The sequence below is a fragment of the Mus musculus genome, chromosome 13 (assembly GCF_000001635.26).
Source record: "Mus musculus strain C57BL/6J chromosome 13, GRCm38.p6 C57BL/6J".
In the NCBI taxonomy this organism is placed as follows: domain Eukaryota; kingdom Metazoa; phylum Chordata; class Mammalia; order Rodentia; family Muridae; genus Mus; species Mus musculus.
The window spans coordinates 21,779,561-21,803,727 of NC_000079.6; the positions used below are offsets into that span (position 1 = coordinate 21,779,561).

Here is a 24,167-nt window from a genome sequence, read left to right on the forward strand (position 1 = left end):
TTCACCCTAACAAAGTTAATGTTACCAGTGCTTCCATACTCACGCAGGCTCAACCAGCTAGCACATGGAGGTAGGGAAATGAATGTGTGCAGTTATGGCTCACGTACAAAGGTCACCAGGTGACCATAGTACCTAACAGCCATCGTAACGGAGTCTTACCTTGTAGATTGTGAGCACAGGAATCGTGGCAGATAAGGGTTCCAGTTAACTGTCCCAATCGAGACAGACCATGGAAAGCATAAGTGTGTACAGCTACATTCACAGAGCTCTCTAGGTGGCTCTGAAAAGAGCCTTTGGGGCTTTGTTGCTGTCGCAAGCAAACCTACTTCTTTTTGGAAACAGCCTTCTTGGCCTTGGCAGCCTTAGGCTTAGCGGTCTTAGGCTTGGTAACCTTAGGTTTGGATGCCTTAGACTTCACCGCCTTGGGCTTGGCCGGGCTCTTTGCTGCTTTTTTAGGCTTGGCAGCAGCCTTGGCCTTCTTAGGACTCTTGGCAACTTTCTTCACTCCAGCCGCCGCAGGCTTCTTCGCTTTCTTTGGAGTTTTCTTCACGGTCTTCTTTGCCCCCGCAGTCTTCTTAGGCTTTTTAGGGGTAGCACCTGCAGGCTTCTTGGCCTTGGCAGCCCCGGTCTTCTTAGCCTTGGGCTTGGCCTCGCCAGAAGCCGCCTTCTTGTTAAGCTTGAAGGAACCAGAGGCGCCGGTGCCCTTGGTCTGCACCAGGGTACCCTTGCTCACCAGACTCTTGAGCCCAAGCTTGATGCGGCTGTTGTTCTTCTCCACATCGTAGCCACCAGCAGCCAGTGCCTTCTTAAGGGCAGGCAGGGACACGCCGCCGCGCTCCTTAGAGGCAGAAACAGCCTTAGTGATGAGCTCGGACACCGGGGGGCCAGTGGCCTTGCGCTTCGCCGCGCCAGCTTTTTTCGTTGTCTTCTTCTTGGCGGGAGACTTCTCTACAGGAGCCGGAGCCGCGGTCTCAGCGGGAGCAGTCTCAGACATGGCGAGAACAAAAAGCTTGCTAGTTGCGAGAAAACTAAAAGAAATCTAACGCGAAGAGCAAATTTTGCGATGCTCCTTTGCTCAGGCTCCTGGTTTATATAAGCCGGTGCTGGGCTGTGATTGGTGGAGCGGCCAATCCACCGCCCTCTGCCCGCGGCGACTCAAGGTTACAATCCCAAATTGTGTTTGTTAGTCCCCAAATTTTTACTTACTGCCGAAAATAATAACACAGAAATTGGCAGTTTGGAGTTCCAAGGGAGAACAGCCTTCGGTTTCACGTACCTGTGTGTGCTTTTTTGAATCACGCGCAACTGACTAAAAATATTTTTAAAAATCCTTCCAGTGTTTACAAAAAAATCCACCAAGCAGAGCGCATCGTGAGAGTTACTTGCATATTTCTGTTAACTTTTACGAAGTATGCAAGGAACATTACTTAAGAGAATTTGTACAAAGATGCCGCCTTTAATTTGTGCAAGAGTAGAACTAATAGTTCTTTTGGTTTGTGCAAAAACGTTGTTTGTGTCTGTAGCAAATAACACAGGCTAGAGTGCCTGGTTGGCTCCAGACTAAAATTAACCACTTTAGATATTTCTCTTTAAAAATGGTTCAAGCTCCTAGTACTTCGCATGCATTGATATCTTTAATGGAGAACGCAATATTTCCAGTGTGATAGCGACTTCTTTGAAGTAAGGAGATTAGAAATCATTATATTTAGGAGCTGCTGGTGTAGCAGTTACCACTTGCTGCTCTTGGGGTTTGGGTTTAGTTCCCAGCACCCACAGGACAGTTTGCAACTGTCTATACCTCCTGTTCCAGGGGATCTCGGACCTTCTGCAAGACTGGCCCAGTACCAAGCATACAAGTGATGCACATACATACAGGTAGGCAAACCCTCATTCACAGAAAGGTTTAAAACATATACTTAAAAAGGAATTGCTAAATTCAGATGACAATGGCCTTATTTCTAAGTAAAAATAAATTAGATATGGTTCTGAGAAACGGGCTTTCACCATTTCCTAGGGATATTTGTAGACAGAAAATACATTAAAAAATATTTTACATTAGAAAAATTCTAAAACTTTCAAAAAATTTTCAGGGAGATCCCACTGCTCTCAAATGAGATGGCCAGTGAGATTTTGAAAGTATTTAGCAAACAGCACAGCCACACTCTTAAGTAAATAGCCAATAACAATATTGATATTTTTGCGTGTTTAGATGGCAAGCAGGCCAATATTCTAGAATACTATTGGGTGACCTATACTTATACAAATTCAAAGATTTGGAGAAGCTGGCACACATCTTTAATCCAGGAATTTGGGAGGCAGAGGCAGGTGGAACTCTGAGCTCAAGACCAGTCTGAAGTCTATAAATCTAGTTCCAGGACACCTAGGCTTACACAGAGAAACCTTGTCTTCAAAAACCAAAAAAGGAAATAAAGGAAGAAAGAAAGAAAAAAGAAAAATTAAAGTTTACTATAGTAGAAATAGAAGTCAGTTTTGCTTTGGGTGAGGAAAGATGTACAAGATTTGTACTAGTTTAATAAAGGGCATTAATAAATCACAAATAATTTTATTACTTTGTTTTCCAAAGAAACACAGTCTGGGGTTTTGCTTTGTTTTGTTTTGGACAATAGCAATCTTTCTTAAGCATAATTTATTGGGGCACACCTATAATCCTATCGATTATAACTGAAGCAAGATTAGGATTACAAGGTTTTCCGTGCTACATATTCAAGCAAGTCCAACGTTGAGCACTGGGCTACTTTTGAGTCCTTATCTATAAATAAATAAAATAAAGGAGGCTGTCTTAACAGTACAGAGGCTGGCAAGGCTGCTAAAGAATCCAACATATTTGTTACACATACTCTGGGAATGGTGTACAAAACCGGCAAGCCATATATGGTTAAAAGAAAACCACGTACGTCAGACATATTGACTCAAACTTGTCACAGCATGAAGCTAATTACAAAGGGCCAATGTTAGCACTTAAAAGGGTTCAAGATTGCCAAATTCCAAACCTTGCCCCCCCCCCCAAATAAACACACTAATCAAGTAATGTTCCTTATGAAAGCAATTTGCAGACTTAGGGAACACGCCTGGGGATTTTGCATTAACCAGTAGCACTATATAGTATCCAGAAAGCATGAATCTACAGATTTGCTGTAGGAGCTAACTTCCACACATTTTAGTTGACTGCCACCTTGAAGTCAGGTTGTTTCAAAGGCACATGCCTCTAGATTGTAAACTAACCTCACCTATATTTGAACACCTTAGGAGGATGTAGCACATATGCTCAGATACTGGAAAACATGATAGATGTTGGACCTGAGGTAGGTAAACAGCCGCTTTTTGGTGACAAAGGAGGGGGCTCTGAAAAGAGCCTTTTGTTATTAACAGGTAGGGGAATTACGCCCTCTCCCCGCGAATGCGACGGGCCAGCTGGATGTCCTTGGGCATGATGGTGACACGCTTGGCGTGGATGGCGCACAGGTTGGTGTCCTCAAACAGACCCACGAGGTAGGCCTCACAGGCCTCCTGCAGAGCCATGACAGCCGAGCTCTGGAAGCGCAGGTCGGTCTTGAAGTCCTGCGCGATCTCGCGCACCAGGCGCTGGAACGGCAGCTTGCGGATCAGCAGCTCGGTCGACTTCTGGTAGCGCCGGATCTCGCGCAGCGCCACGGTGCCGGGACGGTAGCGGTGAGGCTTCTTCACGCCGCCGGTGGCCGGGGCGCTCTTGCGGGCGGCCTTGGTGGCCAGCTGCTTGCGCGGGGCCTTGCCGCCGGTGGACTTGCGAGCGGTCTGCTTAGTACGAGCCATCTCAGTACACTAGAAAGTGAATAAAGTGGTGTTGAGATGGAAAAGCCCAAGTATATATATAACAAGCCACCCTTTTGGATTGGACAGTAAACTGCTGACATCATAGTTCCAGACAGGGGATTGGTCCGCGTTTAAACCGAGTAAGGAAAGGAAAAACGTTGCCTACATTTTATATTTAACGTACAAATTTCATCTTTTTACATAACAATTACTCTAGCAACTCCCAGAATTTATCATCTCGAGATAATGTTGGCTTTGGAGGTCAAAAGACCTCTTCGCTATTTATTTAAACAAGAGCACCGTTATTTGGGGGCAGAAATTTAATGGAAAGAAATCTGAAAGGAAAATTAACAAAAAAAAAAAAAAAAAAAAAGTTATTCCTGGAGTCATGAGCACTTCTTACACTTGATTTCGCTCAAAAACTGCTTGCAACACTTTTATGACCGGAAACTTTTAGAAGTTGCAATTGATACTGCCTTTCAGCGGTTGCGATTTTGGCGCGAAAAAAATTCAAAATCAGTGTATCTGCAACTTACTAGGGCTTTGAGATCCAGAAGGCTTTGAGATTCTGTTACTCTTCTACAGCAACACTGTAGGGGACAGGGGCATTCCCAGGTTGGCATTCATTATTTACAAGTTACAAAGTTACACCATTCAAGGTTAAAAGCGAACGCTGGGAATTCACAGATAGCAGCCCCACCCCACCGCCCAACACACACACACTATGTATACAGCTCTAGGAGACTAAGGCAGCCTTTGGAGTAACTCAGCAAGGGGTGATCTGATGATCCTGCTGAGCCAGGAAGACGATGGCAGGCTTGGTGATATTCAGCACATGACTTTTCGGGAGTGCTTGGTGCCGTTTTTTTTACCCAGGCCCTTTCCCCCACTTAATGTGGTCAAATTTGCCAGAAACAAAAGCAATAAGATCAGACAGTAAGCATGTTGTTTTATGAACAGGCTTTTTGCCTAATTGGGAATATCAGGCACAAGCAATATTTACTTGCTGTTTACCAGAGAACCTTACCAAGATTATCAGGAAAAAAGAACTGCTGAAGACGCTCATTTGAAAATAGCTCTATCCACCCCACATTCGGAGCTACCCACAGGTCATCCTTTACGAGTCAGGCGCCTAACCTGCCTTCACTCACAGCGTAGTCTTTGTGCTTGGTTGATGTACTCAGAGCCTAAGAGGGCTGAAGACAAATGTTTCTGACAATGTCAGATGTGCAAAGTGCTTTCTTTATAACAAAAGCTAAACAGCCTGCGAATTAGAATGGTAAAGGTGTATCAGTGTAGTTGAAGCTTAGATGTGCCCCTGAGCTCCCACACTTTGCCAAAATGGGTTGGTTTTTTTTTTCCATATGTAATTATTTGGGAAGGAGAGATTCAAACTCCATCTTTGTGCTGCTTCCCCCTGTGCTTTTCTCAGACTTGCCACATATCTGCTGAAAAGTGATTCCTGTTTTCTTCATTCCAAAATCATTCAAGAATCAGAGTTGTTGCTCCATTATTATTATTATTATTATTATTATTATTATTATTATTTGCAGAGGGAGGAGATAAAAAAAAAACTGGCTCCTGTCCTCTTTCTCTACCCATGGAAAACAACTGCACCCAGACATTCTCTCCATTACATTTACAAAAAAGAGGCACAATGCAGAGGCCAAAGATGACTTTATTGCTAGAAAACCCATTTTAAAGGCAACGGTGTTGCTTGGTTCTTGAGATTCTAGCTGTTTGGAAAGAATTACCAAACACCTTATACTATCTTCTAGAGCAAATGAGTTTTCTCCCATTCTTCTCTTGCAATGTCAGTGATATTTACCTTTAAAATGTGTCAACATTTTTGTTACTCTTGGAAGTAATGCCACCTTTAATTTTAATAGTTTTTGTAAGTATATTGTGAAGTGTCCAAGCTGTCTGTTAATGACTCCATTCTCCGGGGCTTGTAGGTTGTGAGTGGTCTTGGCATCCTGCAGAAAAGCCTCAAGAATCTGCTTTCCTTGCAACAATTACTTTAAAACCAAAAAGCATTCTACTTATGGGAAAAGCACAGGCTCTGTGCACATTATTTGAAATTTTATAACACAAAACACTTGAGTCCTATTCTCTTTTTAATGAAAAGAGATAAAAACAGGAAGAAAAAAGAAGAAAAGAAAAGAAAGAAAAGAAAAGAAACTTCATCTAACTTTAAGCTTGGTACCTGGGACCTGCAAATTGACTTGACAAATGGCATCTTAGCAGGGAGAATGATTTATAAAATATATACAGAGAAAGCTTTGCAGCAAGCAAGCTCAAGAAAACGTAAAAATGAAGTTTACTGGCTCTTTTAAGGATCTGGAGAATAAATACATGGGAAGGTAAATACACAAACTAGTAACAGGAGAGGCTAACCAGCAAAAATCCTCAATGATGGGCATTATTTTTGGTAGGTCAGAGCACAATAATGGAAATTTTTCTTCATGGCATTGTAAAGGGAGACTTCTGTCAAGTGTTTCACCATCCCTGTGTTCAGTGTCATCTTCAATTAATCCTTATACCCAAGTGATATACTTGGGGTTAAACATTAAGTCCCCTATATAAAGTAGTTTGAAACTTGGCCGGTTTGGTTGCCTTGAGCATGTTTAATCCTGCTAATATTCTTCTTGGTGAGACTGAGTTAAATACTGAAAGAGATTGGGCCTGTGAAAGAAATCCCTGGCATTCTACTCTCCTGGATTCTCCTTTGCTTCCAAACATAGGTACTAAAGCCAGAATTCTTCAGTAAAGGGAAAAGTAGAAACTAGGGCTCCACTCTAAAAAAGCAGTAATGTGGGGACATTCATTCTTTATCCTTTCAAGAGCCTCATTCGGTACTGATGAGGAAAGACAGTTGCTGCACACGGGTCAAGAACCTGGACAGACCAGGCTTGCTGGAGTTTGCCTTTGTGCTAGACCAAATAGGTCAAATCCTGGATACCTTCCAAACGGCTTACATTCACTTTGCCATTAAGAGGTGGACTCTTTTCATGTTGCCAGTTTGCACATGTTTATCTTATAAGACTGCTCCTGTAAACTAGTTATGTATTCCAATATGGTTGAAAATCAATACAGGATGCTGTCATATGGTGACCTTAAGTACAAATTGCTGTTACTAGCTAACATTGAACTTTAGCTTTTGTAAATCAAAGACTGGCAGATAATAGCCTTTAAATATAATGGTTTTAAATTTGTAACCTATTTGCAACTCTGTAGCCACTTAGGGGAAAAGGTGGTGTTTTTATCTCTTTTCATTAAAAAAAGAATTGGACATGTTACCAAAATCACCTTGATAACTGAGGATCGGAGAAACAGATTCCTTCTATAGAAAGTAACAAAAAGTAGCAACCAATAAAGCTTAAGCTCCTTAAAAAGACAAATGTGTTAGCTCTGAAAAGAGCCTTTGTTTTTTAAATGATCAGGAAACAATTGTCTTATTTTCCCTTGGCCTTGTGGTGGCTCTCGGTCTTCTTCGGCAGCAGTACGGCCTGGATGTTGGGCAGGACGCCGCCCTGCGCGATGGTCACGCGGCCCAGCAGCTTGTTGAGCTCCTCGTCGTTGCGGATGGCCAGCTGCAGGTGGCGCGGGATGATGCGCGTCTTCTTGTTGTCGCGGGCCGCGTTGCCCGCCAGCTCCAGGATCTCGGCCGTCAGGTACTCCAGCACGGCCGCCAGGTACACCGGGGCGCCGGCGCCCACGCGCTCCGAGTAGTTGCCCTTGCGGAGCAGCCGGTGCACGCGGCCCACGGGGAACTGCAGGCCGGCCCGGGAGGAGCGGGTCTTGGCCTTGGCGCGAGCCTTGCCGCCCTGTTTGCCGCGTCCAGACATTCTAAACAAAAAGAAAGAACTGACAACTGCAAAGGCCAAAAGTGGAGGAGCTTGGCCTTTATAGGATTCTCCAAGCGCGAAAAAGAGCCTACGCGATTGGCTGGCTTCTTCTTTTCGTCTAGACCAATGGGAGGCGTTTATGCCGAAGCGTAGTTCCATTGGGCGCTACGCCATGAAAATTTGAAAATTTTAACCAATCAGAAATGTGTATCTCTAAGCCTCATTTGAATAACGCCTTATTAAAAAGCGAAGGGCTCACGGCGCAAGTTGTAGCGTGGTAGAGTTCCTGACCTAACATGCCTGAGCCTGTTAAGTCCGTTCCCGCCCCGAAGAAGGGCTCCAAGAAGGCCGTCACCAAGGCCCAAAAGAAGGATGGCAAGAAGCGCAAGCGCAGCCGCAAGGAGAGCTACTCGGTGTACGTGTACAAGGTGCTGAAGCAAGTGCACCCCGACACCGGCATCTCCTCCAAGGCCATGGGCATCATGAACTCGTTCGTGAACGACATCTTCGAGCGCATCGCGAGCGAGGCGTCCCGCCTGGCGCATTACAACAAGCGCTCGACCATCACGTCCCGGGAGATCCAGACGGCCGTGCGCCTGCTGCTGCCCGGGGAGCTGGCCAAGCACGCGGTGTCGGAGGGCACCAAGGCTGTCACCAAGTACACCAGCTCCAAGTGAGTTCGTCTGACTCACTCCAAACACAAAGGCTCTTTTCAGAGCCACCCACATTCTCAAAACAGAGATGGATTGCTTGTTAAGTGATTCTACCTTACTCGGACATATTAGTTACTATTTTTTAGGGTTAAGTAAGGGTTTTTGTCTTGAGGTTTTGTTTTGCATTTTTATTTTAATCCTAATATTGTTTTTCTGCCCCCAGCTCTCCTAGAATTCTCTGAAGTCAGGTTAACCTCTGAGATCGAGGGCTGATCTCTCTGTCCTGAGTACTTAGGTTAAGTTCCTGCACCCACACTGTCATTAACAATTGTTTCTAATTAGTATCCCAGAATCTATGAGGATTTCTTAGTTTAAATTTAGCCTGTCTTGTTAAGTGCTACCACCTAATGTCTCAAATCTGCTTTTGAACTCCTGCTGAGACGTCACAATAGATTCTGTTCAATAAGATACCTCATTGGAGCCCCGAGGTCTACATGATTCTCGCTGAAAACTTGAGATGTAGTCAGGCGCAGCTTAATTTGATTGGGTCCTGTTTTCTTGGTCGTTTGGTTTGAAGTTTTGTTTTCAGAATGAATTTCACTGGTTAGCAGTATATTCTCAAACTAATTCTAGCCAGGCTAACCTCCAGATTGGACATTCGGCCTCAGTTTCATAAATCGCTGGAATTACAGGCCTATACAACCAGACTTGTTCTTGCAAGGCCCCAGCTAAGCACCAAGGAAACAAAACTTTCCTCCGTTTTCCTAAGTGTATTCAACTTTTGTAAATTTCTTCTGTTCCACCTTCATTGTCTGCTGGTGTGGTGATGATTGGAATTAGATTGTGGGAGGAAAAAAACCTCAAAAGGATATTGATTGTTTGGGATTGTCCTGGAATTTTTCAGAGGATAAAATACTAAGTAAAGATTAAATCAAACCACTTTAAAGACGAAAAAGCCCTTTTTCTGTAAGTCCTCTAGGACAGTAAATGCAAATGGTGATGACTTAGGTGCGAATATGAACAGCTCAAAGTAGTTAAATATCAATGAGATTTTAGTGTGCCACTGCTAAAAGAAACATTAGCTGTGTATGACTTGTAAGGTCTTAATAAAGCCTAACCATTTTCCTTAATCATCTCCATTAATCTCTATAGAATCCTGTGGAACAAATTCTATTATCTTCCTTCCTTTTAAAGTTGAGGAAATTAAAATGATTGTACGGAAGCTGCAACATAAATAGAGGCTTGTCTGAGTGGAGACCGAAGTGTGAACTACCCTCCACAATATGATCCTGAAAAAGAAGTATTTAATACATTATAAAAATAAAGGTTTCAATCTATCCCATTATGTAATACAGTCTCTTCCATCCCTCCCCTTCCCCCGCCCCCGCCATATGAGTTTGGGGTTTGGGTTTTCCACGGAAGATTGGTACCTTTGGATCTTTGATTTTGTGTGTGCTCTGTAACAAGGCTTCACTAGAAAACCTCCTTCCTCAGCCTCACACTGCGCTTACAGGCTTGTTTTAGAGTTAGATGAAATTCAGACTGAATTCTTGTGAGGGAAAGTGAAGTTTTCTTGTCTCCTTTCACTGTGCCATGATTAACAATGTGGTGGTAAATAGATTAGCCAGAGAAGTTGTGAGACCAAAACAGGAAATACATTGTTATTAACTCTCTATACCTCAGAAGAGTAAGTTTGTTTCCCACACCTAATGTATCCTGCAAAGCAGGTCTTTCAATGTACTCATCTTGTGGCTCCATGATGTATGATGCTCACCCCTTTGCCTTGCTAAACTCCTGAACCTGTGATATATGATTGCCTTTAGCCTTACTAAAATGTTTCTTACCAGATACCTTGATGACTACCCTTCCACGTGATGTATTTTTATAACTTATCTACCTCACAGGCAGCCTTGAGCCCCCGACTCTTCTGTCTTGATGTTAACAACACAACTTTTCTATCAGTCCTAATGTCCTCATAAAAGGTACCTCAAAAGCCAGTGAGGGGGCTGTTCTCTGAAATCTTAACCTTGGGAGAGGCAGCAGGCTTCCCAGTTCTAAATATAAAGCTTACTTTAATCAAGAGAGCTGTGGCTTTTGTGAGGTCTAACAAAGTGTGTAGGTATATTACATGAAAGAAAACCTAATACCCTGATCAGAGATGTCTTGAAGTTTATATTCCTTCTTAGTGCAGGACAGAAGATATACAGTCAAACAAGTGGAAAGGAAGTGAGCTAGGGGACAGGCTTGCAATAAACCATTTGTGGCAAGACTGTATGCACGAGGAGTTGACCTTGAAGATCTCTGCAGATGCAATCTCTCCTTCAAACGGTTGTCGGAAGAAAGTCTCCGTATTTCAGCAGCTTCTGGAAATTTGTCTTCAGACAATTAGTCTTTTAAGAGAACGTCAAGGGCTGGTGAGATGGCTCAGTGGGTAAGAGCACCCGACTGCTCTTCCGAAGGTCCGAAGTTCAAATCCCAGCAACCACATGGTGGCTCACAACCACCCGTAATGAGATCTGATGCCCTCTTCTGGTGTGTCTGAAGACAGCTACAGTGTACTTACATATAATAAATAAATAAATAAATCTTTAAAAAAAAAAAAAAAAAAAAAAGAGAACGTCAAAACAAGTCCCTCTCTGAGTTTGCTGTGCCTCGAATGCCTTCATCTGCAGTGCAAGAGGCATAATGTTCTATGTGCATATGAAAAGATGACTACTTCTATTAGGACACATGCTGTTAGTCTCCCGCAGCGAGGAAAGACTCTCCCGCACTGCTGCCTGCGGCAATAAGGAGATCCCGCAATCTTTTGGAGGGCCTACCTCATTTGCTATCAGTTCCTGGCTTTCACGCAGAAAGGAATCTCAAGGTCACACAGAGGACTTGAAGGGAAGCCAAAGACAAAACATTTCTTTAAGGCAGTTTCTTTTGTGCAAAACAGTGCACCAGGCTTGATCCTACCAGCTTCAATCCGAGCACTTGGGAGGCGGGCAGACCTCTGAGTGTGAAACTGGCTCAAGAAGGAGCTCCACGGCAGCAGGAGTTCCATTAGGATCTTCCGTCCCAAAAGGGGGGGGCGGGGGGGGAGGAGTGGACAGCGCCGGACAGAGAAGAAAGAGCTCCTGCCAGAACGTAAACTGTGCTAGCTAGTAGAGAAAATTCACTCGGTTTTCCTGTAAGGAAGTGTTTGTGTCTTTTCCCCTTCGGCTGGACTCTGACCAGTCTCCTGAATGGCTTGTTTAAATGGAGCTGATTGATGTAAAGGAAGAGAAGGGGACATCTGCCTCTCTCCAGGTGATCGTCCTGTTCTGGGAATGTATTGAAGGTCGGGGGATGTGACTTCTCTGTGGAAACAAACTTTGTTCCTGGTGAAGTAAGAGATTTGCATACAAGTTATGCAAGGTCTGAGCATTAAAGGTATAATGTATTTATGGAATAGTGGGACTTGAAAAGCCAGCTAGTTTGGATTTAAAAAAAATCACAATTATGAGCCACCATTAAAAAGTTGCTCAATATTTATTTATTTATTTATTTTGTACTAGTAGGGTTAAGAGAAGGAAACCTGGGTAAATTTTTAATATACTCAGTATAAAAATGTATGGATAGACTTTTGACTTGAGAACAGTGTTCCTTGTTATGTTTGTCCTTGTAGCTATTTGTTATGACTTCACAAGGTATAGTAGGGTTTTTTATTTGGTTTATTTAGTTTCTTTTATGGGTGTGGAAGAAGTGGGGGAGTTGGTTTTGAAATTTGGTGTGTGTGTGTGTGTTCTAATATATTTCTTTGTTTTTTGTTTGTTTGTTTGTTTTGTTTGTTTTGATTGCTTGGTTTGTTTGTTTGTTTGAGACAAGATTTCTTTCTCTGTGTATCCCTCCCTGTATGTTCTAGAACAAACTCCCAAGACCAGGCTGCACTCAAATTCAGAGATCCTCCTATGTCTCCAAACTACTGGGATTAAAGGCATGGGCTACCACCACCTGACTGTATAGTTCAGTTTTACTTTGAGGCATTAAATCATTCAGTCCTTAAACTATATCTGTATAGCTAAATACTAATGCCCAAATAGTGGAAAGAATATAAATGAAAATAATATAATTTTTTCCTGTGTACATTCTGTAATAAATGTTGTTTTATAAGGCTGTCAGTCATGGTCTTGTGCATTCACACAGCAGGGAAGCATTTGAGAGTGGGCTGGTGAGTTGGCAACATGGTCCTGGTTGGTTCTTGGTCAAGTTGAGAGGAACTGTAACCACTTGGGAAAAAAGGGAACCTTCCAGTGAGGAATTGTCTCCACCACATGTGTCTGAGGGGGCATCAGATTGATGACTGATCTGAAGCTCACTGTGGACAGTCCCACTTTGCCCAGGTGGCCCTAGGTGGCCTGTACAATCTGGATAAGTATGAAGAATTGACGAAAGCCAGAAAGCAGGATGCCTCTTCAGGCTTTGCTTTAGTTTCTGCAAGCAAGTTCCTATTTAGAATTCAAAATCCAACTTCCCCCAAGCATGACCTATAACCTATAGGATGGGAACAAGACCTTTCCTTGCCAAGTTGCTTCGGTCATGGTGTTTTATCACAGCAACAAAATCATTCTTAAGTCTCAGGATAAATATCACTGGGATGGGGAATTAGCAAATAGGCCTATAAAGCCAGATTTTAAGATCCAGATAGGACGAGTGCTGTGAGTTTAAGGGAAGCCTGGGCTAATGGAGAGACCCCAAGAGCTCAGCTGGTACAGTGTATGCTTAATATGCACGAAGTTGGATACCTAGCTAGGGTTTTACCACATAAAACCCTGAACCATGGCTCGGGCCTGTAACCCAGGACATAGGAATGAAGACAGAAAAGTGGAAGTTCAAGGTCGCCCAAGCTACCCGAGGTCCTCTCTCAAAAAGCAAACAGAAAAGCAAGCCCAAAGGCATGGACATCTTTTTACCAGGAGGGATGACCTTCACAGGACACCTGCTTCACAGACAAACCCACAGACTGTACAGGAATACACTGGGTACAGTTGTTCTTTGACAGCACTCAGTGGGAGGTCAGTAAGGAAACTTTCCAAGCAAGAATAAGACATTTCTCCTCCCCGCACCCAAGTTTCTCCTTGACTTGGATGCAGCTATAGTCTTGAGAGTGATTGTCCTAGAGTGCTCTTGCCTAGCATTGCTGGGGCCCTGCATTTATTGGAGGTGGGGGTGAGCCAGGTGTCAGGATACTTGCCTGTAATTGCAGCACACAGAAAGCCTATGCAGGAGGATGGCTGAGAGTTAGAGGCCAGCTGGGGCTACATAATAAGACCATACTTCAAAACAAAATGAAGCCCGCCCCCCCCCCCGCCCCAATAAAAACAAACAGAAAACACTCCACTGATGAATTTACAAACATATTACACTTGCTGAACTAATGGAAAACAGGAACAAAATTCCATTGCTTTCTTACTTGTCTGTGTTAGTAAAATTGTTTTGTTTTGTTTTGAGGGGGAGGCAGAGTTTTGCTGTGTAACCTTGACCGCCTACCTCAGTCTCCAAAATGCTGACATGAGCCACCGCATCTGCTGTTTCTTTTTTTTAAATATCCTTTTCACTTATTTTTATTTCTGTATATGTTTGTGTGCCTTAGTGTATGTATGTCTATCATGTGCTTCGGGGACTCAAATGGCTCAAAAGAGTGCCTCTGGTCTCAGAGACTGGAGTGACAAGCAGTTGTGTGTCACAATGTGGGTTCTGAGAACTAAACGTGAGTCAAGGAGCAGTAAGCATTCCTGACACTGAGCCATTTCTCCAACCTTCTTCTTATTTTGAAATCTTGTTTTCTCTTTCAGCAAAGTGTTGTACCTTTAAGACCACATGTCTTCTTGACAGGGCAATGAGAGGTCCACATAGTTGGTCAAACATCACCATGGGCTTCCCTGTGCAGCTTTTGTGTCCTTCCTTAGATGAGACTAACATTTACCCAGGGAAAGAAGATGGTCTTCCTGTGTGGAAGAGGGCCTCGTCCTTCTGACTGCAGAGGCAAATAGGTCAGAAACAGATCCTCCACAGCGAGGTGGCCTGGTCTCCTCTGCCACTGACTGCTTTTAGCATGAGACACTGTTTTCCCATATTTAAGCTCAAACTGAAATATTTTCAGCTCTTTCTAGGGCTTGAGCTGGAGCCTTTGAACTGAAAATCTACCATTGACTCCAGCTTGCTAACTGCAGGTGTTGTGAGTTGTCAGTCACGTATGTAGATACATGCATGTATTCACTTGATATTGGTTTTGTTTCTGACCAACGAAGTGGTAAAGACAAACTGGTTAGGGTGAGGTGGAAGGGCTGTAAATACCTTTATAATTTCTACACAAAGAAGGCCCTAATTTAAGTTTTAATTTTTCCCGCTCCATAAATATTTTCTCTTTGAAAAGATGACCCATCTCTGGAGTCCCTTCTCTGTACCTGAAAGTCTGGGAGGACAGGGACTCATTTTTCCCACTACTGTTGCATGCCTAGTCCTCAGATGTATGTACCTGCTGGCACCCAAACCTAGGCTTCTCTGCTTACCAGACAGATACTGTATTAGTCAGGGTTCTCTAGAGTCACAGAACTTATGGATAGTCTCTATCTAGTAAAGGAATTTATTGATGATGTCTGCAGTCCAATTCCCAAAAATGGTTCAGTAATAGCTAGCTATGAATGGAAGTCCAAAGATCTAGCAGTTACTCAGTCCCACACGGCAAGCAGGTGAAGGAGCGAGAGCAAGAGCTAGACTCCCTTCTTCCAATGTCCTTATATTGTCTGCAACAGAGGTGTAGCCCAGATTAAAGGTGTGTGCCAGCACACCTTTAATCCCAGATGACCTTGACTCTGTCTTCAAGATCTTCATACCAAGATTCAGGTCAGAAACTTCTATCTCCCAGCCTCCAGATTAGGGCCACTGGTGATCCTTCCAATTCTGGATTGTAGTTCATTCCAAATGTAGTTAAGTTGACAACCAGGAATAGCCACTACAGGTACTTTAACCAACTTAAACCACAAGTCCTCACAAGTCATGGTCTTAGATGATCTGCTATGTTATAAAATTCCTTCCCTCAAACTCCATCTTTATTCTGTGTCCCCTTAGTGAAGCATGGGAGAATGCCCGGATTTGATGTGCACCAGGCCATCTCTTCAGGGTTTTGCTGTTCTCACAGCAAAATTCTCTCATCTTCCTTAACTCGGATTTGGTGTTGGGATGACATTCTTTAAACCAGATTTAGAGGTGGGCTTCCTTGACATTTCCTAGGAAATGTCAAATACTATTCTTCTAAATCTGAATATGCAGCTATTTAAGATGAAAGTACATGTTCCCAACAAAAGCAGATGAACCATAAGAAATAAAACAGAATAAAGCAAAACAAACAAACAAAAACTGTTCATAATGGTACATCTGTAATTCCAACACCTGGAGACAGTAAAAAAAATTCAATTTTGAGGTGACCTACCACAGTCCTTGCCTAGCTTGCCCAAAGCCCTGGGTTTGATCACGGCCTGCTGGCACACTCCTCCTGTGCCAACAAAAGAGGAGCAAAAGCAGGGGGACCTCTAAGCTTGAGGTCAACCTGGTCCTGGTGTACATGTAGCATGTGGTGGGACCTTCCTGTAATCTCAGTACTGTGGAGCAGGAGGCTTTCCAAAACCCCCATGTAACTACACCGTGTCCCCCCCCCACCCCCACCCCCGCCTACCCACCCCCCCCACACACACACACACACAGGTGGCTTTCCTTTGCATATCAAGGAAAAGCAAAGATTTATTTGTAACATTGGAGGTAATCATGAAAAACGATTTCTTAAAATGTAGAAAAAGCTTTCAGTATTATAATCGCCATAGGCCAAGGAATCTTTAACGAGTCAGCATAGGTTTATGCTCTTGAATAGAGAATGATCCGAAATGATCCTTAGGGATCTGCTATCAGTACTGGGATGGCTGAGTGGTTAAGGCCTTGGACTTTAGATCCAATGGGCGGATGCCTGCGTGGGTTCAAACCCCACTCCCAGTATTAGTGACCGTACTGCTTGACTGTCTGCTGTGGTGCTTTTGGAGTTTATCCACCCCATGAAGGAGTATTATTTTTGCATTTATTTACTTACTTTTATAATACATCCTGGTAGCACGGGCTGGCTTCCCTATTTCCCTAGATCTCCCAAGCATAGGGCAATAGTGGCTCCATCTTCACAGGCAGTGGTTTGCCAGTGGGTTTCAACAACAGTCTTCTCAGGTTTCCAACATGAGGAAAACTAATCCACCAGTATTGGTTTTTCTGAGCTTTTAACATTCCAAGAGGATTGGCCAAACCCTTGCACATGTTGTCTGTATGGAAATGTACTCCGGTTCTCTGAACTTTGCTGACCCAGAATTCCCTGAATGAAGAAAAGGCCAGGACCCTTGATGGGACCTTGCTAAATTAAAATATTTAATAAAAGTTTTACTGTTAGCCTTTGCCCCATTGTTCCTCAGAGGGAACCTATATCCCTATATTAGGGTAACTGTATATTGAGGGAAAGAAGCAATTGAACTTTCTAGGGGCTATTTAATACTGGTTCTGAATTGACATTGACGCATGTCCCCCTTCAGTTAGAGTAGGGACTTAGGCCGAGTGATTAATGGAGCTTTGGCTGAAGTCTAACTTACGGTGGGTCCAGTGTTCCTTGACCCCTACTGTAATCATTTCTCCAGTCCAAGAATTAACAAATGAGATAGACATACTTAGAATTTGGCAGAATCCTGATATTGGTTCCATGACCTTTAGAGTGAAGGCTCTTCTGGTTGTAAAGGTTAAGCGGAAGCCATTGGGGTTGCCTGTGCCAAAAAAAACCTAGTGACTAAAAACCAGTATTGCAGACCTGGAAGGATTTAAGAAGTTAGTGCCTACATCAAGAACTTGAAAGATACAGGGGTGGTGGTTTCCAGCACATCTCCCTTTAAATCTATCTGGCCTGTGCAGAAGACAAGTGAAGTGGATCCTGAAGAAATGACAGTTCACTGATCACACACTTAATCAGATAGTGACTCCGATGGCAGCAGCAAATCAAGATGTTGTATCCTTACTTCCACAGACCAACGCATCTCCTGGTAAATGATGTGTAGCCATTGATCTAGAAAATTCCCTTTTCTCAGTGCCTGTCCACAAGGACCACCACAAGCAGTTTGCTTCCCATTGGCAAGGCCAGCAGTTTCCCCCCAAGGATGTATTAACTTTCCAGCCTGTGTCATCATTTAGTTAGAGAGGATCTTGCTTATCTGTCTCGTACACAGAACATCACAGTGGTAGATGACTTCCTGCTGACTGGACTAAGTGCACAGGAGGCTCTGTTGGAAATACATACATGCACATGAAAGGATGAGAAATAAAACCCAAAATTCACAGGCCTTCTACATCTTGTTCCAGCATCCTCAGGCAGGTAGGAGAAAGCTCTCAGAGTCAGGCCCCCACAGTGACACACTTCCTCCAGTAAGGCCACACCCACTACAACAAAGTTACTCCCAACCACAGCAGTTGCTGATACAGCACTGTTGCCTAGGGTGACCATTCAGAGAGCTGGGGGCAGGTTAACTGCATTGTACCACTTCCTTAGGGGAAAGGACACCACTTTGTTCCTACTGGAGTAGGTATTTATTCTGTTATGGAATTGCCTTTCCTTCCTGTAAGGCATTTGCCCAAACCATCATCCACTGACCTGCAGAATGTCTCACACACTATCATGGGGGTCTATACAGCATTGTTTCTGACCAAGAAGCATGGCTGGGGAAGCGAGACCGTAGGTCCACACTCATGGAATCCACTGATTTGATCAAGTTTCCCACCACCCTAAAGGAGCTGGCTTGGAGTGGCCTTTTGAAGACACAATTACAGCATCAGTTAGGGGGCAATAACCTAGAAGGTTGTGTCAGGGTACTCCTAAAAGCAGTTTGAGTCAGGCAGGGTCAGACATGTGGTATGGTCTCTCCCATAGCCAGGATCAACAGGTACAGGAAATAAGGGGTGGATCTGAGAATGGCTCCACTCACAATCACTCCTCAAGTCTGGACATTTTGGCTTTTTGTTCCCATGCCTTAAGTTCTGCTGGCCCAGAAGTTATGGTTCCAGAACCATGCATGCTCCTGCTAGGTGACACAGCAGATAACCCACTGAGCTAGAAGCTCTGATTTCTTCCTGGCCACCTGGGGCCAGCATGACTCTATCAAACCTCAATGGCAAAATATCAGTGAGCCCACGAGGTATCTGAGAATGGCATTCTGCTACTAAAAAAAAGGGCTTGGAGTGTTGTGAAAGACATTTCCTTTGGTCAAGGGAATGGGTTGAACCGCATGCTTTCTCCCTGAGGTAAGCTTCTCTTCTAAACTTTTCTTGATTCTAAGGAAGTCCCTACAGACTCTGTTCAACCTGTCTTGGAAGAAATGTCGCTATTTAGACGTTTGGGAAGTTGTTGATGGTGGGAGGAAGGGCTGGGTTATGTGAGAGTCTTTTTGTTTGTGTGGATAGGGGTCAGTTTTCAAGACCGCTTCTAACTATGAAGCCCTGGCTGTCCTGGAACTATGTAGACGAGGCTGCCTTTAAACCAGAGGTCTTTCTGCATCTGCCTGGCATTCAAGGCATGAACCCGTCCAGATTTTGAGATTCCATCTTAGAAGGGAAACAAAGTGAAGGGAAGAGAGAAACAAACCTCAGGGGGAGAAGGAATAAAAGAGAAATAAAAACCAAGAAGAGAAAAAACAAGACGAACAAACACAAACAACTGAGAACAACCAAGTTCGCTCGGCCTTAGGGGACGATTGATTATTTGGGTGGCTTTTTTTTGTTCCAAATCTTTCCCAAAGTGTCTCAGCAGAAACAAACAGGGCCCATAATCTAAAGGTCAAAGCCTTCCTATGGAGGTGGGTTTTGTTTTGTTTGGTTTTTGTTTTGCTTTTATAATTTCCTTGCTTTTTTTTTTTTTGAAGTGCTTGCAAAACTCCTGTTCACTTATTTCAAACACAGGCAAATATTACTTGGGAAGAGAATAAATGCTGCATTTATTTCAACAAATTAATCCTGTATCTTTGGAAGACTAAAATAGACACTAAAGTCCAATATGACCTTGTTTCTTTTACTCATAGTTGGAATAAGAGCGTCACTGACTTCTGCCGTGTTGTAAATCTGTGCCACATAAACTTTTGCTTCTTGCTCATTAGTTCCTATCAGGTCAGTTCAAGGCAGTGGTCACATGCTGTGATTTCTTCTTTAAAATAGTCCATATTATTATAACTCAGACCATCCATTTTATACACCCTCCTTTTCGAATCCAAATTAGATTCCTGGAAATGCTCTGAGAAGCAGCAGCAAGTGATAGGACAGGAGAGGACAGTGAAGCAGAAGCTCGGGGGCCAGAACTCCACAGACACCACCCATGTGGGGAGAGCGCATTGACATTGTTGACAAAATAAAACAACAATCCCCAACAGCAGCAATCTCCAACAACAACAACAGCAACAACCAACCCCAAACATGATAGGAAACAGCTAATAAAAACATCCCTCTATAGCCAGTACAAAGGCATATGTAAAATTAATTTGAACTCTGCTATCAATAATGAATTTTATTGTTCCATTTTCTTGTCATTCCTTTAAAATTGGAGACATTTTCTTGTCAACTACTTTCTGTTATCAGTCAGAGTCACACAGGTTGTTCAGCCTCTATTTGGTGACCATGTATTTGGAACATTTGTAGTGAATGTGATAGTGGTTGTTTTATTTATTTGGTTGTTTTTGACACAGTGTTTTGATGTGTCACATCTGTCGTCCTCAAATCATAGATTCTTCTGCTTCAGACCTCACAATTCTAGGGACACGGGATTTGGCTACCTTGCCTGGCAGATAGTTGCATATTGATTGTTCAGGCATAGGTGTGGGGCCACCCACCTGAGCACCTGCATAGTCTTGAAGGAGAGCCCCCCCTCCCCTCCGCACATACCGTTTGTTCTTATACACACTTTCACGCACATATTCGCTCCTATGCACATATACATACATAACACTCTCATACATTGTCAGCCTCACATTTTCTACCCTCACTTTCCTCTCCTTTCTGATTTTGCTCCCTCTGGAGTCTGGATATTCTCTAGCGTGATAGACTCCATACACCTCACGCTGGCTTTTGGCCAGCAGAAAGCCAGAAGATAGCATAAGATGGAGAGTGAACCTTCCAGCATCTTCCTCAGCTTTTGACCAGCTTGGCTCCGAGAAGCGGAGATGAGGTCCATGACTGTCTAGCAATGGTGGTTTGAGCAGACATTGAATTTTTTGGATTAGGAGATGGTTGGCCTCCCAGGTCACCAAGGCAAACTCCAGGCTCCTCCCAAACCTCTGGTGGATAAATTGCTCCCTCGACCGCCAGCCACCTCAGCCACCTAAGCCACCAAATAAAACTTCAATCAATGCCCAACTCGTAGCACTCTGTTGGATTTACTTCATGCCAACTGTTTTTGCAAGTGGCTTTTCCCCAGTTGTAGCAAAGTCTGATTGCGAATTCTCAGGACAATTCCATCCTTCCGTCTGTCTGTCTGTCTGTCTGTGACATGTGACATATATCATATTTATATATATATATATATATACACACACACACATATACATATACATATATATACATATATATGCCACAAAAGATATATATCTATATGTATATGTACATACATTACTGTGCGTAAACATATAGCTTAGATACATTACACAGATACATATAAATATATACATACATACATTTATGTACATATACAGATTAAGCAGGAGGGAAAATTACAAGCTGCTAAATTCTGATGGAGACAAAGGAAACGGTTCTTAGATGCGGTGGATTTCAGACTCACATGGGGAAAACTCTGTAGCCTCCCATCGACATAAGCAGCCAAATGTGAAAACACTAGTTCATCCATTTTCCAAAACCGATCAACACGGATGCTGTTGGGTAGACGGCCAAAATTGTACCACTGGTAGAACTGGGGGCTGGGCCCTCAGCAGAGGCTCTGAGGCCGCAGAGATTGTTCTCCTGCTGTCTCTAGGACCACGCTCAGACTCCTGCTGAGAGCACACTGTAAAAAGTCCTGACCTGGAAGAAGAAGAGGGAATCCAGAGGCTTTGTCTTCTTGCTGCTTATGGAAGGAGACAGGAACCTTCAGCTACACCCTTGCTGGCTGTGTCCAGGGATAAAACAAAACAAAACAAACGAACAAACAAACAAACAACCCACTTCCCTTTAACCACATATGGTTAGCGTCATCCAGAGGTTTGACTTCTTCCAGGGTAGAGGTAGAGCCTTCTACAGCCGAGAGAGAGAGAGAGAGAGAGAGAGAGAGAGAGGGAGAGAGAGAGAGAGAGAGAGAGAGAGAGAGAGAGAGAGAGGGAGAGAGAGGGAGAGAGAGAGAGAGAGGGAGGGAGGGAGGGACGGAGGGAGAAACTTCCAGGATGGCTTCCCAAGAGTGGGGGTTGTGGTGGGGGTCAGGCTGGGTGGCTTAGAGGAGCCTTTCTTCCCCCAGGTGAGGTTTTAACCAAAATAATGAAAATACAGGTGCTCAATACCACTTTTGAGACATAGGTATTGTTCACTTCTAGGGAGACTCTCCTAGCTTTGGGGCAAGAAGTGTTCCGTGAGTGGATGCACATTTGGGAATGAGAGGACTGAGTCAGTCAGAGCCAGGCTGACAGGCTACAAACGGGCAGATTGGAAGTCTAGGCCTAAGTTTTTGTTTCCTAGAAACGAGAACCTGGATCCTGGAACCTGTGGTCAGCCAGCCACAGCCTCGGGTAGCCAATCCGAGGGCACCACGTCCTCTGGCCTGGAGCAAAGATAGGTAGCTAGAATGAGGAATCAACCATCCTGGGAAGACTCCAGAGTCCTAACCAATTTTAAGATCAGTCAGACCCCTAGGGACAGAGCTAACTAATCAAGGTAAAAGTTCACACCCTGTCCCTGGAATTCCCCTAATTTACAAGAAAAGCTGGGCCTTAGAGTCCATTCCCAGAATGGGAGACCCCTGCATTCAGGAAAGTCAGCTGAAAAAGCACTCTTTGCTGGTGCATACTACTTGAGTAGGGTACTATTCTTCGTCGATTCTCAAACCCTGACATGAAGAGATGAAGGCATAGTGTAAAATGAAATTGGGAAGAAAGCAGAATGACTTTAAATCAAACTCAACAGAAGCTATCCTAAGCTCTGGGACGATCAAAAGCAGAAAGTTTATACACCTGGGGAGATTTTGAACTCCTACTGTGAGTCACTCCTGGAAAGACTGGAGCTAAAACCAAAACAGTCCTGGCCTTCCTTAGGACATGATGTGTGGACTAGAGAGGCGAGTTTATGAAGCAAGAGGTGGACTTTGAGGAGCTGTGAGAAGGGGAAACACAGATGGGGTACCCAAGCCCCCTAAAGGGAAGCTCGTGCAGAAATGAGGGAGAACGTCTGGAAGGTCAGAGTTAATATTTGAGGTGTGAATGGAGATCTTGAGGAGAACAATGATTGAAACTCGAAAGGGGAAAGACCTGTTAGCTTTGGTCTAACCTTTGACCCAGTCTCAGGAGGCTGTCGTCTACAGAGTTGTCACTAGAGAAATAAGCAATTGTGCAATTTGTTTAGAAAAAAAAAAAAAGAATAAAAACAAACAAAAAGACAAACATCGCCCCAAACAAAACCAAAAGGACTCCAAACAACTCGTGTTTTAAGGATGTCTATGGTTTTGTGCTGTGGCTCGTTCACTGTGACTTTCAGCTGCAGAGGCTTTCCCTAACCGGAACCAGAGCCACAGCCCAAGAAACCAGCAGCTGTGACTGGACACAGTGGCCTGAGCAAGAGTGGCTGAACCGCTGGGCTCCTTGCTGTGTGGAGACTGGGAGAAGAGCACAAGTTTATTGCCTTCACGTTAGGTACTTCTCACTTCTCAGGTACAAACGTTCTTTCTGATAGGGGAAAAAAATAGGCATTTATTTAGAGCGCACACACGTGTGTATTCTTTTCCGGGAATAAGAAGATGCCTGAAACGTAACCTTTCTCACTCACACCAGAATGTGGGTTCCAGAAATTGGGCAGGCTCCCTGCAGTGTTGATTTCTGACCATGGGTCTCCTTAGACATTTCTGAGGGCTGATAAAACTAGTGTTGGTTGTGAACACGTGTGGTGCGCAGTTTTAGGGGTTAATACTGGGACATGTGTAAGTTTCAAGGAATGGAATGACTTGATAATGAAAACCGTGAGATGCTCCAGTAGGATTTGAGCTTGGATCCCTGGGTTCAAAGTTCAGAGCACTAAACCTCACACTGTGGGATCAGCAAGTATGTTGTCCCCAAGAGATTTCCCTGCAGGAGCTAGCTCACCCCTGACACACCTCTGACTGCAAAGTTTAGTTATTTAAAGTGGAACTCGACCGCCCTCCTGTGGCATATGCTGACAACACATGGAGGGTTTTCCTTGTTTAGAGCATTAAATTGACTTCGCATTTTGCAGGGCAAGCAGAGTCAAAGAGGCTAAACTTCTGTGGAGCTGAAGACAGTATAATGAGTATAATCTAAGAAAATATCTCAACATATATTCTGTAGGATTCTTTTGAAAAATCTGGTAAAGCCATTATTATTAATATTAGTTTTATTATTTGAAAATTTCATATAATATGTTTTGATCGTAGTCACTCCTTGCTCCTCCCCCAACTCCTTATAAATCCACTTCCACATTTATACTCCTGAAATTTTGCCTCCCCCCATAAAAACTAACTTGAGAGGTTCCCTAAGATATAAATCCTTGGGAATAAAATTTTTGAATTCTCCGAGAAGCACACTGGAGTGCTCAGGGGGAGCCAGTGACGCTGGATCTTTAGTCCACAGTG

At 43.7% G+C, this 24,167-nt stretch overlaps 4 protein-coding genes across 6 annotated transcripts; 1 reads left to right on the forward strand and 3 right to left on the reverse strand.

The window, feature by feature from the left end:
• Window positions 1-271: 271 nt before the first annotated feature.
• On the reverse strand, window positions 272-1,065 carry H1f5 (H1.5 linker histone, cluster member). The gene has a single exon (NM_020034.2). It carries the CDS (start codon window positions 992-994, stop codon window positions 323-325), a length of 672 nt encoding a protein of 223 aa, NP_064418.1. The 5' UTR covers window positions 995-1,065; the 3' UTR covers window positions 272-322.
• Window positions 1,066-3,354: 2,289 nt separating this feature from the next.
• H3c11 (H3 clustered histone 11) lies at window positions 3,355-3,837 on the reverse strand. Its single transcript, NM_178207.2, has one exon. It carries the CDS (start codon window positions 3,808-3,810, stop codon window positions 3,400-3,402), a length of 411 nt encoding a protein of 136 aa, NP_835514.1. The 5' UTR covers window positions 3,811-3,837; the 3' UTR covers window positions 3,355-3,399.
• Window positions 3,838-7,213: 3,376 nt separating this feature from the next.
• On the reverse strand, window positions 7,214-7,688 carry H2ac22 (H2A clustered histone 22). Its single transcript, NM_178184.3, has one exon. It carries the CDS (start codon window positions 7,656-7,658, stop codon window positions 7,266-7,268), a length of 393 nt encoding a protein of 130 aa, NP_835491.1. The 5' UTR covers window positions 7,659-7,688; the 3' UTR covers window positions 7,214-7,265.
• Window positions 7,689-7,922: 234 nt separating this feature from the next.
• H2bc22 (H2B clustered histone 22) lies at window positions 7,923-22,001 on the forward strand. 3 transcript variants are annotated; one of them, XM_006516690.3, is made up of 3 exons: window positions 7,923-8,335; window positions 17,629-17,633; window positions 21,988-22,001. In XM_006516690.3, exon 1 carries the CDS (start codon window positions 7,955-7,957, stop codon window positions 8,333-8,335), a length of 381 nt encoding a protein of 126 aa, XP_006516753.1. In that variant the 5' UTR covers window positions 7,923-7,954; the 3' UTR covers window positions 17,629-17,633; window positions 21,988-22,001. The 3 variants fall into 3 exon arrangements, with proteins under 3 accessions (XP_006516753.1, NP_835509.2, NP_001277395.1); NM_178202.2 differs by lacking the exons at window positions 17,629-17,633; window positions 21,988-22,001 and adding an exon at window positions 9,464-9,653 and having other exon boundaries at window positions 7,928-8,331; NM_001290466.1 differs by lacking the exons at window positions 17,629-17,633; window positions 21,988-22,001 and having other exon boundaries at window positions 7,928-8,383.
• Window positions 22,002-24,167: the final 2,166 nt, after the last annotated feature.

Bases quoted from the DNA above. Each gene is read 5' to 3' on its own strand.
- H1f5 (NM_020034.2), bottom strand. From the start codon at position 994: ATGTCTGAGACTGCTCCCGCTGAGACCGCGGCTCCGGCTCCTGTAGAG.
- H3c11 (NM_178207.2), bottom strand. From the start codon at position 3,810: ATGGCTCGTACTAAGCAGACCGCTCGCAAGTCCACCGGCGGCAAGGCC.
- H2ac22 (NM_178184.3), bottom strand. From the start codon at position 7,658: ATGTCTGGACGCGGCAAACAGGGCGGCAAGGCTCGCGCCAAGGCCAAG.
- H2bc22 (NM_178202.2), top strand. From the start codon at position 7,955: ATGCCTGAGCCTGTTAAGTCCGTTCCCGCCCCGAAGAAGGGCTCCAAG. The intron at 8,332-9,463 runs GTGAGTTCGTCT...TAATCTCTATAG, and splicing joins ACCAAGTACACCAGCTCCAA to AATCCTGTGGAACAAATTCT.